The 13,094-nt window shown below is 42.8% G+C and overlaps 1 protein-coding gene across 1 annotated transcript in view; it reads left to right on the top strand.

Annotated features, from left to right (window-relative positions):
* The window catches only part of AAK1 (AP2 associated kinase 1), a gene marked incomplete at both ends in the record, with an annotated part of 58,699 nt that overhangs the window by 12,891 nt on the left and 32,714 nt on the right, over nucleotides 1-13,094 (top strand). Inside the window, 5 exons of the mRNA XM_079547342.1 lie at nucleotides 4,634-4,752; nucleotides 6,377-6,485; nucleotides 8,159-8,301; nucleotides 10,282-10,403; nucleotides 11,810-11,891. Of these exons, the coding sequence (XP_079403468.1) occupies nucleotides 4,634-4,752; nucleotides 6,377-6,485; nucleotides 8,159-8,301; nucleotides 10,282-10,403; nucleotides 11,810-11,891 (575 nt within the window). The remainder of the gene's footprint in view (nucleotides 1-4,633; nucleotides 4,753-6,376; nucleotides 6,486-8,158; nucleotides 8,302-10,281; nucleotides 10,404-11,809; nucleotides 11,892-13,094) is intronic.

Raw genomic sequence — 13,094 nt, 5'->3', positions numbered from 1 at the left:
TGACACTCTTTGAAAGTTTCCCTCGAGGTCTCTGCAGCTCAGCAGCCTTAGCGTGGCCTGTGGAGAGCATCCCAAAGGAACTTATTTTCCTCTGGTCCTACAGCTGAATCACTTGTCCATCTTCATCTGTGGTTTATGGGTGGGGAGGACTGAGCTGAGTTATTACTTTACCTTTGGAAACAAGCAGTGGGAGCTGTAGGAAAGCCGTGCTGGTACATCAGAGTGCTTTTCCCTGATGTGCTTGCAGAGCTTGATGCTAACTTTGGCTGAACTTGGCTGTTGTTTAAACAGCTACAGATGTTTGGACAAAGTTAAGCAATCCTATGTTGTTTTTTTTCTCCCTTGGCCTTTTCATGTGTAGTGAAGGGTTATTCCTATGTAGAGATTTGCTGAAGCCATTTTTGTCCATGGAAAAAATGCCCCTGATGTCTGATGATGGGTGATGTGCTGTGTGCTGGCTGGTTATGCCTGCAGCCATGGAAAATGGAACTGTTTTAGTAATGCTTAAGGAATGGTGAGGCTGGAAACACCCTGAGCAAAGGGACTTGGTATGGTTTTCCTGTAATTGGATTACAGCATCCTGACTTAAGGAGGGGGGAGGAGGAGGGCAGGGAACGTGAGCCTTCCCCCCCCTTGTACTTAGGAGAGTCAGTGCTAAGGAAGTTCCTCTGGCCCGCTAGATAAGGCGAGATATGACATAATTCTTGGTGGGCAGGAGTTAATAAGTATTTGGATTGTGCAGGGAGGGAGTGGGTTTGTGCCTGGTTCAGCAAAGCACTTAAAATGATGTGCCTGCAAGCATAACTGGGATTTCAAGTGCCTTGCTGGCAGTCCCTGGAGGCAGTCTTCCTAGGGAGTTGTAGGGGACCTCTGAAAAGCATTTGGTTGTCCTTTTGTCTTCTGTGCTAAAGCGCAGTGGGCTGTTCCGCATGCAGAGCTTTGAGGTGGATGAGACAGCTAAAACACAGAAAGCTGGAAACAATTTGATGGAAAACCACATCTATTTTTCCTGCTCAGAAAAGAATTTCACCCCTGCAAATTTGTTTTGAGTGGCATCTAGTACGTCTGTCAGGAACTGTCGTAATTCTAGATATCACTAATTTGTTGATAGAAGGGCAATGGAGAGAACTCAAACCGAAGCAGTGTGTGGTTTTGGGTTGGATTTTGTTTTTAATGATCTGGTAGTTGACTCTTTCAAGTCCAAGGATTTGCTTCTACTCAACTGGAAAAAGGGGTGACTTCTCTTCAGACCTCACTGCTTAGGGGCTACGTGGTCCAAGGCAGCTGGACAATGTCTGCAGGGGAACATGGATCTGTGCCCTGGAGATGCTTTGTAGCTATTACTGCAGAGCTTAAACATGTGGCTGGGAGATCATCCTGCTGCATGTAACGTCTTTGGGAGGTTCACTCAGCATGGATTTTAAAAGGAAGTATTCTGAAAATTGTATTTGGACGAAGCTATTCCTGTTTTCTCAGCTCCTCCGATGTCTCTTGGTGGTGGATCAGCACAGCAGGGTAACATGGCAAATGCACTCTTCCATTAATTTTGCAGTTTGCAGCAAAGTAATATCCTGTGCCTGTTTTCAGCTGGACATTGCTGGCTGCTGATGACTTTCTGCTTGCAGGAGAATTCCAGGCTTTAGTCACTTAAATGAACCAGTGCTGTCCCTCTTACCTCTCTAAGAGAGGGATCACATACAGCCTCATGCAGCTGGTTTTACCTAGGTTAGAAGTGGCTGCAAGGAGCTGTGCATCCTGCTGAAATTACAGAAGGGCTGAAAATACAACTGTCAGTGCTGAAAACTGGCCAGTACGCTGACACAAGCTGCCTGGAAACATGCTCTGTATAGCCAGGAGATCACTGGAACTTCACATTTTTTCCAGCTTATAGTAAGACCAGTTTGCTGGAAACAAAGGCTATGCCTGCCAAGATGTGAGGATGTTCCCGTGTTTGCATAGCTTTGCCCCCGTGTTTTGGCCCACCTTCTTTGGCCATGTGTGCACAGCTCTCTGATTTAACTTGGGGTAGTTGAAGCTGTTGGCCTGACCTTGGCTGTTGTGGAGTTGCTTCATTCCTGATGTGTCTCTGGGTTGTGGTAGAGCTGCCATATTGCTTTAGGGGCTGGCAATTTCTGCCCGTTGTTGTGGTTTCTGAGAATAGAAGTAACCAGTCCTCCCATAATGTGTATTTGGTGCTTCATAATCATTGCCTGTCCATTTGCCTGGCATCTATTTCCTTTTAACTCTGTCCAGATTTAGCAAGATTGGGGGTTGGACTGGAATAGCCAGGAGGAATCTGGCTGCAGTCAGAGGCCCTGGGAGCTGAAAGACCGTGGGGTGGTGGAGCTGTAGATATGCAAGGAGGAAGGGGATAAAGGCAGTCAGCAGCTAAAGCATGCTGATTTTAATAGGATGCTGTTGTTTGAATTTTTTCTTCCCTTTCTACTTCCCTCATCCTTCTCCTGCTTCACAGCGCGGTGCAGTCCTGTTCTCTGTGTGCAAAGCTGGGAGTGCTGAAGCCAATTAGCAGAGGAAGGTGTAATTGGTGCAGAGGAATTCAGATTGGGGTGGCACTTTTGATACCTCTTCTGATTTTTAAATGTGCAGTGACTGAGGAAAGTTTGCTCTGCATTTTTTTGTGTCTTTCTGGGTCACATCCTGGGGACAACTGAAAGCAGGGCTCAGCTGCCATTGGTGAGGAATATTATGACCTGTTTTGAGGCATTGGAGCAGAGGATGCAGTAATTTCTTAGAACTTACGCATCTTCTCTTGAATGTGTATGGATCAGGTCCTGCTTCTTGAATGGCACAGTATAAAAAAAAAATTGTGATATAGTATAAAAATGACAATATGTACCCTGACTAAATCTGTACTTCTTTTCTCTGGAGAGAAGCCTGCTGCTTTTACTAGTAGCAAAACTGTCATGCTTTAATCAGCCATCAGTGGGAGTTGAACAATAAAGCAACCAAATTGGTAGGAGTGCTTGCAGGCTATGTGAGCGAAATGATTTTGTACAGCTTCGGTTTGCAGGAGTTGAAGATGAGAGAGAAAAGGATGCAGGATGCGACTTTCCCGTGGCTGTAAGTGCTGCTACATCAAAAGCAGGGCAGCTCCTCATCAAACTTTGCCATTCTTTTCTTCTGTGCAGTTCCACCTGTTGTGTGTGGCTCTCTGCTTTCTGGGCAGGGTAGTGCAGGCTGCTGTGTTTGTCAGCTCCAGTGTGTTGATGTTGCAGACCTGTGCTAGAAGACTTTGTTGTTTTTCTAAGTTCTGTAGTTTATTTGCCAGCTAGCCCTGGTAAGAAAACCAGCACTGGATCTGGACTAGAGGAAAGGTACATTGCATAGAACTTTGCTAATGAGATATTAGCAGTCAGCGTGAGGAGGTATTGACTCCACTGATTGAGAAGATGACTCTTAAATTTAGTGAATATCTTTTTTTTTTTTTTTTTTTTCTCTTTCGAAAATGAAGTTTAATTGTTCTGTGTTTTTTTGCTCAGCTCGTGTTTCTTTCTGCTGAGCATGGACTGCAAACAGAGGTAGGATATCCTGGTGGCCTCCGAGCTGTGAGAAATGAACTCCTGCTGGAGCTTCTCATTTAAAAAAAACAGAACTGTTTTGATGATGACTGAGACTGTAATAAAAAAGAACAGTTGTTTTTTCAGTGTAGTGTTTTCTCTTGTATTTCTGTGGTTCATAGAAACATAGGGAAATCAAAAAATAAGTTCAAACCTGATCACTCCAATGACTCGAAATGGGATGTTTTACAAAGGAATTAGGAAAGTAGTGCTGATTGTAGGTCCCTTGTTTCTGATAGCTCTGCTGCAGGTGATAAGAGGGAGAGCTCAGAGTGCTGTCTTGCTTTCAGCACAGGCATCTGTTATGGTATGGATAGCACAGAGTGATGGTGCACATTTCTCAGCCTAGTAATGAGACAAATGTGGCCACAGGTTTAGGAGTTCTTAAAAATGATGTGCAATTTGTGGTGCTGAACTTGAAGCGGTGTAAGGGTGAGGGTTTGAATTTGAAGCACTATGAACATATTGGGCTCCCTGGAGCTACAGGACTTTTAAAACTCCCTGGCAGCAGTGAGCAGCATCTCTGTGGCTCTCTATCCCAGAGCCATGGTTGATTTTTTTTTTTTTTTTTTTTTTTTTTTTTTATTTTTTTCTGAATTTGAGTCTGCTGCATTTTGTTGCCTGGTTATATAGTTTTTTGAATGGAATCTTCTCATCCATTGCATCATTTTGTAGTTTCACTGGGGCAGCTCTGCAATAGTTTTGCTCCTGAAGTCATGGGGACTTGGACCTGGAAAACCCAGCAGACCAGGTTCCTAGGATAACGTTGCTGTTCATACTTCAGCTTTGCCCATTGTAATGGAAATTAAATAGGCAACGAAGAACTGTCTGGCAGGGCAAGCAGTGGGTTTAATAGCTTGTTATCACTGAGATACTGCATGTCTAAGCAAAGCTTGACGCTCAGGAGATGAGGAGATGTGAGGGGGCACCCATCATGGTGCTCTTGGTTGCCAAGTGCCCTCTTTCTTCTGGTTGTGTCTGTAGGCCAGGACAAAGCTCAGGAGCAAGGACAGAGCTTTATGTCTTACTAAATGGAATTACTCTATTTTCTGCAGGTGGATTTGCCATAGTGTTTCTTGTGAGGACAAACAATGGGATGAAATGTGCCCTGAAGCGGATGTACGTCAATAATGAGTACGACTTGCAAGTATGCAAAAGAGAAATCCAAATCATGGTAAGTCACCACTTCCTTCTGGGGGCTGTGACTGAGAGCCTTGTCACCTTCTGTCTGTGAGCTGTACTGAGTTCACAGAATCACAGAATTACCAAGGTTGGAGAAGACCTTCAAGATCATCCAGTCCAACATCCACCATGTCCCTCAACACAAAATCCAAATGTTCCTTAAACGCCTCCAGGGCCAGTGACTCCTCTACCTCCCTGGGCAGCCTATTCTGGGGCCTGACCATTCTTTCACAAAACTAGTATTTCCTAATGTCCAGCCTAACTCTCCCCTGGCACAGCTTGAAGCCGTTCCCTCTAGTTCTAACACACAGTTTGTGTCACAAGCAGTGGGTTTCCTTAGCAAAATGGTCATTCTTCTGGAAGGCCCAAGCTCTTAGAGTTACACAGTTATGTGAAATATCTTGGGTTGAGTTGTTTGTAACTTAAATTGTTTTAGTAGTCAAGAAAATATGACAACTGAAACACAGAGGGAATCTCAGGAGAAAGAGAGGGGACAAAAGAAACTCCTCAATCAACCCCAGACCTGATGGGAAAGGGAAGAGCTGAAGAGGTGTGTGTGTTTGGGGGGGTGTTTATCTTCTAGATTTCACTCGGATGCAAGGTGTTACATGATAGCTACTTTAAGTAGTAGTTTTAAACTTAGCATCTCTAAACAAAGAAACGGAAATTATTTAACTGGATTTGGTGAATTTTGCTCGGAGCCTAATAATAGTGGAAAGGGACACTTAGAGAAACTGTGCAGTGAGGAATGAAAGAGAACACCCTTGTTCTGCAAATTTATGATATGAGGTGTTGGTTTAGGATAGGTGATCACTTCAAAAACTTCCATCCCTGGTGTTTTTTTTAAACTAGCTTTTAATTGGGTTAATACCTTCAAAGATAACTTCTGGATTTTGTGATTTTATTTATTTATTTATTTTTTGTGCGGTGCAGCTTTTGGGTATGCTTTGTCAGTACCGCAGTTAGTGCTACGTTGGTAAAGTGGTATAAGATCTAATCTTAAAAGGCTTTGACTGTGCTCACAAAGCTTGCTTCCTTGCATTTTTCTTGCTAGTGCTTTCCATTGTCTCTGTCTCTTTGGAGCCTGGCTAACCTGTAAAGCAAGGGCAGGAAATGTCTTTCTGATTTTATTTTTTTTTTTTTTTTTTTTTTTCTGCTGAGTCTTCACAATAAGATTGGAGCTTCTGTGTGCTGGTGGAAGATGGGGGGAGGGGGAGGGGGGGGGCTGGGTGGAGGGGGAAAGAAGTGCAGCACGTACCATGCATAGCCACTGCAAGACATCTGCTTGCTTCTCCCCTATACAAAGAAGGAGCAACTCCAGCAAGCTTAACGTGGGTGATTGGGGGACACATCCAAACATCTGGACCAACCCTATGGGAGTTAGTTCTGTTGGTTGTTTGCTTCGCTGTTGCTTGTCTCAAATCATTCTGAAAGGAAAGCAGGTGGAGGCAGGCCTCAGATTTGATCGTGTTGTATGTAGTGGTTAAGCCAAAGTGACAGGAGCTTGCGCTTAGGCAGGGGAAGAGCTAGGAAAGCTAAGTGTTGTAGAGGAATCAAATTCAAACGCTGCTCATCCTGTGTGGCTGTATAATGCTTCGAATGTGTTTATTTTGCAGAGAGATCTATCTGGCCACAAGAACATTGTAGGATACATTGATTCCAGTATAAACTCAGTGAGCAGCGGTGATGTGTGGGAAGTGCTGATACTAATGGACTTCTGCCGAGGTGAGTGTGGGCTCAACATGTTGTTCATCTGTAGGTTTGGCCCTTTTCAGTGCTTACAGGAAAACTGCACAGCATTTTCTTTTCATTTCAAAAGGGGAACTATTCCTAGGCATGGCCCTTTCTTGAATACCAAGGAACTGTTGTGAACAAAACAAAGCAGAAACTAAATGTAGAGAAACAGATGATATATGAGGTTATGCTGACTCTGTTGATTCAGCTCTTACTGCCTTTGCTGAGATGGTCCTGGATTGTTTTTGTTGTGAGGGGAAACCTTGGAGTGTACATATGTAGCTGTTTTCCATAGGCCGGTCCATACTAATTGCTCTTCTATAGCTGCAAGGTTGTGGAATGAAATTATTCTGCACTGCATGTCATGCAGCAAGCTTTTTCTCTTTCAGCCTGACTAGGATTATTCTGGAAGAAGCTTGAATTGGACAATGTAAAGCCAAAAAGTATTCCTTTTTACTTCTTTTTACTTGTCTGTCTCTAGCCAGACAGGCTCTTCTACTTCTTTCCAGCTGTCCTAAAGCCTTGATCTTTTGTGGCTAGGATGTGATGTTTGGGAAATGACACACGTGCTGTGCTCAAGTGCCACTTGCAGGAAAAGCATGAGCAAAAAGAATATTTTGGCCAGGTGACTTCAGAAGTCTGGCTGTTCTGGGTGGTTTAATACTGAATATCACAAGGAGTGTTACAAGGAAGGGATCTGACAGTGCCAGTAAGTTCATACTGCACTGCAAAGTGGTATTTCTCTTCTGGCTTGCAAATACCCTTCTTGGCACGTTGTTCTCTTGGTCTTCAACTCTGAAGCAGAGGAATTGCTATCATGCATTGGATTTCCCTTTGTTACTCTCAATTTGTGACAAACAGCTGCTTAAACTGAATTAATGCATCTTTATGTGCTGAACTGCACTCGCTGAGTGCATAATACAGCTGTACTACTTACTAAGCTCAGCTGTTCTTCAGAGCTTTAGTGCTATGGATATGAATTTTGATGCAGCTTTACCAAAGATTCAATTTTTTTTTTTCCCCTGTGTACCTCAGATGTTTTTAGGGGGAAGAAATTGTGTGGATTTTCTGCAAGACCTTTACAGCAAAGAGATGAGGCAAAGTTAGAACTCATTCAAAGCATGAAAACTGCTGAAGGTTCTCCTTGTACAGATAGATTTTGCCAGTCTGTGATTTTGGCCAAGCCATTTAAATTATGCTTTTTTTGAGTCTGTCTCTTTGCTTCCATGTGGCAGACTGTTTTGTGGTCTGTGGGTGCCTCAAATTTAGCCTTCTTTTCCTCTATTCTTACAAACATTTTATTTTGAGGAGGAGAGGAAAAACGTGGCTTAGAATTGCATCTGATTGTTAACATGGTGAGGTGGAGGAGAAGCAAACTTGTACTACTGAAGCATTGTCCAAGGGTCAGATGGAGCACCTCCTGGCAGATATATAAAAGTTTAGGCAAAGAAAAGAGGAAACAAGATGACTGAGCTGATTGCAAAGAACCTCTGGGGGAGGTTTGGAGCCAACTTTGAATTTGATCTCATGAACTTCTTGTGTCCTGATATCCAGCCACCCTGTGGGGAGTTGTCTAAGGCAGGGTATATCTGGTAGGATTGGGGCTTGGACTGGGCCTGGTGTAACTTGGCACTCTTGCTCTCATTCTTGTTATTTTTCCTCAGGAGGGCAGGTGGTGAACCTCATGAATCAACGACTTCAGACAGGGTTCACAGAGAATGAAGTCCTGCAGATCTTCTGTGACACCTGTGAAGCTGTAGCAAGGCTGCATCAGTGTAAAACACCAATAATCCACAGGGATCTGAAGGTGAGCTGTGGACTCCAGTAAAGCAGGAGGGACTGTGTGTGATCCTGAATGTGTATGTTGTTTGCCTACACTGTGGCTGATGGGCTCTGAAGCCTGGTACCGTGTTTTTGTTGTTAGTAATAAGAGAAAGTGGGTGTAAATACCTCTCTCTATTGAAAGATTAAAAAAAAAAAATAGCCTCCCATAGCTGCTTACCATATGTGTACTGTCTATAGCTCTGCTTCAAAAACAAATGTTTCAAAAATTGTTTTTCACCAGAGATATGCCAGAATGTATTTGATCAATTATTCACAGTCACTCTCTGCCTACCACCTGAAACACTATTGATATTATAAGTTGTTCAGAGAAAGTTTGCTATATGTTTCCTGGACCTATATGAAAAGGATCGCTCCAGCGATGTTGGCTTTGTGGCAGGAGTTGTTAGAAGCTTTTGAAATTGGCCTTTAACTATTGACCGTGAAACTGTGTGGATTGCGAGGCTTTCTGTGCTTTAGAGGGGAAGGAACAGAGCAAGGCCAGCAGGGAAAGCTTCTGAAAAATCCTATGCCTGTAATCAAACAAACTCAAAAAAGAATTTGCTTTTTCTCTCAACTGGCTCATAAAAATAACTTCAGTCCAGAAGGACTTGTGTGGCTTGTGTGTACATTTGAAATTCAGATGTGCTTTGTGGGTCAGGCTCTGTTCTCTGAGCCCTCAGCAGCTGTTTGTTTTGTGCTGCTGGCCTTTGTTTTCTAGGAGTATGAAAAACAGGTAGCACAGAGGATAAAAATACAAGGGGTCTGGTGTCCCTTTGCATATTTCAAGTGATTGTGACCCCACTGTACAGTCAGTTGTCAGCTGGTGTTTAGTTTACTGAGTGGAAGGAGGGACTAAACTTGCCTACTGCTGATAATGATGACTTACACAAATACTCTATACCTGACGACAGTTATGTTGTTTATTTTTGTTGGTGCTGATGAAGCCTGCTTGATGAATGTGCTGATTTGATTAAAACTTCCAGGTTGCTTCAGTGAGAAGTCATGTCCAACTTCTCGGCCAGATAAAGTAGAAGGGATGCTTCTGGAAACATTTAGAGGGTGTTTAGAGGGGGGTAGGGAATAACACTGTCAGTGCTGGTCTCTTAAAAAGCAGATCTGTGTGCGGTGCTTATTCAAAGCAGATGAATGGCAGAAGTGAGGAAGAAGGATTGTTTCACCCCTGGTTTCATGCCAGCATTTCCTTCTCAGCTGCTTTAATTTGGTGGGATTTTTCAATGCTTAAAATGCTGACTTCTTCACTTTCTTTGCTTTTTGTAAATGTTATCCTTGATAGGGAGGTCTATTTCCAAAATATTTTTGTCATTGACTATTTGTGGGCTGCGTCTTGGTTTTTTTTGTTTGTTTGTTTTTGAAATCTACAAGCAGTGTGTTTTCTCATGGTTGGACCTGAACACTTTGAAGGCAAATAAATGAACATGGTAGATTTTTGCGAATGCATGATTGTGAGTTCGAATACTTAGGAGAGAGCTGATCTTTCAGCGACCACAGGTGCCTGTTTTGGTGTACAGTTGTCTGATTCAAGCTAACAAATAGTACTTGAAAGCAGGGGGTCATTCCAAATTCAGATTAGAGAGTGTGGCTGAGGGAACTTGAGTACTGAAGACACTGAAATGTGGAATTTTTGTCCTGAAGTACAGCCTTAATAGAGGCAGAGTGACATGCTTGCAAAAAAGTAAGGAAAAGGAAAGGACATCAGGCAGAATGGAAGGCAGTTTTACAGCTGTGTTTCTATGATCTGACTTCCGTTTTAGGAGGTGTGACAGTTTTGGTGCTTATTTTCTTTGATTGTCACATTATACACTTGTCTGACGTGTCTGATATGTCTTCAGGCATTAAAACCCTGAATCACCTGAAGAAAACAAGCTATTTTAATGTTTCTGTCTAGTTGAATGGTTCCTTTTTTTTTTTTTTTTTTTTTTTTTTTTTGCTGCAACATTCATAGGTTGAAAATATCCTGCTACATGATCGTGGCCACTATGTCCTCTGTGACTTTGGAAGTGCTACCAACAAATTCCAGAATCCTCAAACAGAAGGGGTGAATGCAGTGGAGGAGGAGATCAAGAAGTAAGTGTGCTTTTTCCTTTTGCCTCAGACACAGTTTGTATTTGAAGAGTGACTTTCTTTATACTGTGACTAGATTTTACTGGTGCCTGTGGCAGCAGGTTGATGTTGCTACATAGAAGTACCTGCTAGGGGTAGATAGGGGCCTGGGGGAAGGTGAAACAATCAAAAACTGAGCTTGATGTAATTACTTTGGACCTGAAAGACTGAGTGTGCTAAGGCAGAGGGGTTGCCTGCCTTGATGAGGCAGTGACATGATTTGTTTGTTATGGAATTAATCTATCTCTTGGTTCGTTTGAACCGCAAATATAGCGAATGATAAAATCCCTTTCTTTTCATGAGCCTCTCATCTTCAATCCTTGCAGTAAGTAAGGAAATACATGGCTCATCTCCCCATGAAAATGGAGGGACTTCAGGGTGTTTCATTTGATTCCTTTTGCCTATGTGTGACCAGCTCTAGCAGTATCAGTGCTGGATGCCTTGATATGCTTTTAGAAAAGGAAATCAACTCACAGCCCGGTAGGGCTGGATCAGAAATGGAGCAGTTGCCAAGTCCTGCTCTTGCTTTAGTTTTCACTTCAGCACTACACAAACATTCCTGTTCCATTAATACAATACTTTGGCTGGGAAACAGCGTGTTAGAAATGTGTGCAAATGTTTCCTTTCTGTGAGGATTCTGTCATACCTGCATGGACTTCCTGAACTTGCTTCACTGAAGTTCCCTGAGCTCTCCCACTCTTTCTTTGCAATCCCTTTGGAATTCTTTAGCAACCTTTTCTTGTGATCAAGCCAAATACGATAGAATGTGATACAGCAAAAATTATAAATGCACTGATAGAAAACCTTAAGAATCTCAAACTGTGGCTCAATGTCCATCTATTTCATTTACTGAATAAAATGAGGCAGATTGTAGTTTGAGCTGAAGCTGCAAAATAATCTTTCCTTTGTCTACAATGGCTCTGAGCAGGAATCCCAGCATGGAAGCCTGTTTATTAGGAGCCTTGTATCCAGTTGCGATCTTTGTAGGTTGGCCAAAAGCCCAGTGGTAGGTAAGGACATTGCAGAGGACGCTTGACTTCTGGCCTTGTTAATATTCTGAATTCTTGGATGTTTGTGTTTTAGCTCTTAAAAATACTGTCCTTTGTGAGTAAACTCTGTTGGAGAAGTAATCTTTGCTTTTGCTTTGTTTTCCCAGGATGGTTTGCAGTGTCAGTATTCTCATGATAGAATCATGCAGTAGATTCTGATGTTGATAATCTGTTGAGAAATATCTAATTTTTATTTTTATTTTTTTAGAGTTTGCCCCAGAACTAATAGAAAAGCATGAATTTTGAACTATTTTAAATGTGGCATACTGAAAGCTCATCTGATATCCACGTTAAACTCACCTATAGATCTTTTTGCTGCAGGTACACTACGTTATCTTACAGAGCACCAGAAATGGTCAACCTGTATAGTGGCAAACTTATCACTACAAAAGCAGACATATGGGTATGTATAAAGCCCACTTAACATCACACAACCAGACTGCAGTTTGCTTTCGTTGTCCTAACGACAAGATAACTTTCTGGCTGAAGCTAGCCTGGTTTCCATAAGACTGGATAGTCTCTGAGTAGAGAGTTGCTCTGCTTCAAGTTTCTGAGTTACTGCTAAACAGGCTGGCTTCTGGGTAAGACATGATTGGTGCTTTGCATACTGCTTTTCATGTGCTTTTAATATAGAGATGTATGAAATTCCAGAATTGAACGCTGCAAACATGATTTTGTATCATAAAACAGTTAAAACAGAAAATTCAAGGTGTTGTAACTTGTGCTTTTGTTGAGCAAGGGTGTGAAACCAGTGTTACTAGACAGAAGAAGATGGAAAGTGGAGAAAATAGGCTTTCCCCTAGGGAATAATAGTATGCTTCTGGGCAGGGTAGTGCAGCTCAGTTGTCAAAGCTGGCTAAGGACCAAGCTTTTCTACTGCTGTTTGTAATGAGGAGTGAATCTTGCTATGTTTTCTATGTTGAGAGAAAAATGCAGCTGTGGTGTAATCCATTACTAGATAACCTAACAACAAAAGGATGGTAGGCTTTCTCTTAATTGGAATGAAGAGCCTTTGTTGTTTGTGGAGAAGTGGCATTTCAGCAAATAGGATGTGTTTAAAAATGCTAATTTGCACGTGTTTGTATGGTTTTTGAAGCCCTGAACTAGAAAGCAACAAGGAGGCAGCAGTGTAAGGAGAGTGTTTATGGATCCTCTATAAGTTATGTTTGCATATACAAGAGGGACAGTTGCTGGTGCGGCATCACTGACAGAGTCCTCTGTATTATCTGTGAGCTCAGCCAAGGGTCAGGAACACAGCAGCTCGTATGGGGCTCTTGCAGTGCTGAATTCAGCAGGAGGTTTGTAGACCCAGACCAGCGTTGGGTTGCTTGCCTTGCTGAGCTCCAGAGAGGGGATGGCACAGCTGTAACAGCATGAAAAGACTGTCAGTGCCTGAGAGGCAGCTAGAGGAGAACCCTGGGTTTGTACCCTTTGTGATCATGTAGAGAGGTGGAGACAGAGGCTCAAGCTACTCTCTTCTTGGCCTTGAAGGAATTCTGTTTTGCTCGTTTGCTGTGCTCCCAAACAAATATGCAGTGTTGCGCAGAGCGCAGCCTCAGCTTAGGGCCTCTTGCAGTGGTAGTCCTGCTTAGCACCTTCCTTTCTC

The sequence above is a fragment of the Tetrao urogallus genome (genome assembly GCF_951394365.1).
Source record: "Tetrao urogallus genome assembly, chromosome: 27".
Taxonomy (NCBI): domain Eukaryota; kingdom Metazoa; phylum Chordata; class Aves; order Galliformes; family Phasianidae; genus Tetrao; species Tetrao urogallus.
The sequence above is the reverse complement of the archived record's forward strand: the minus strand, read 5'-3'. Positions and strand labels throughout refer to the sequence as shown.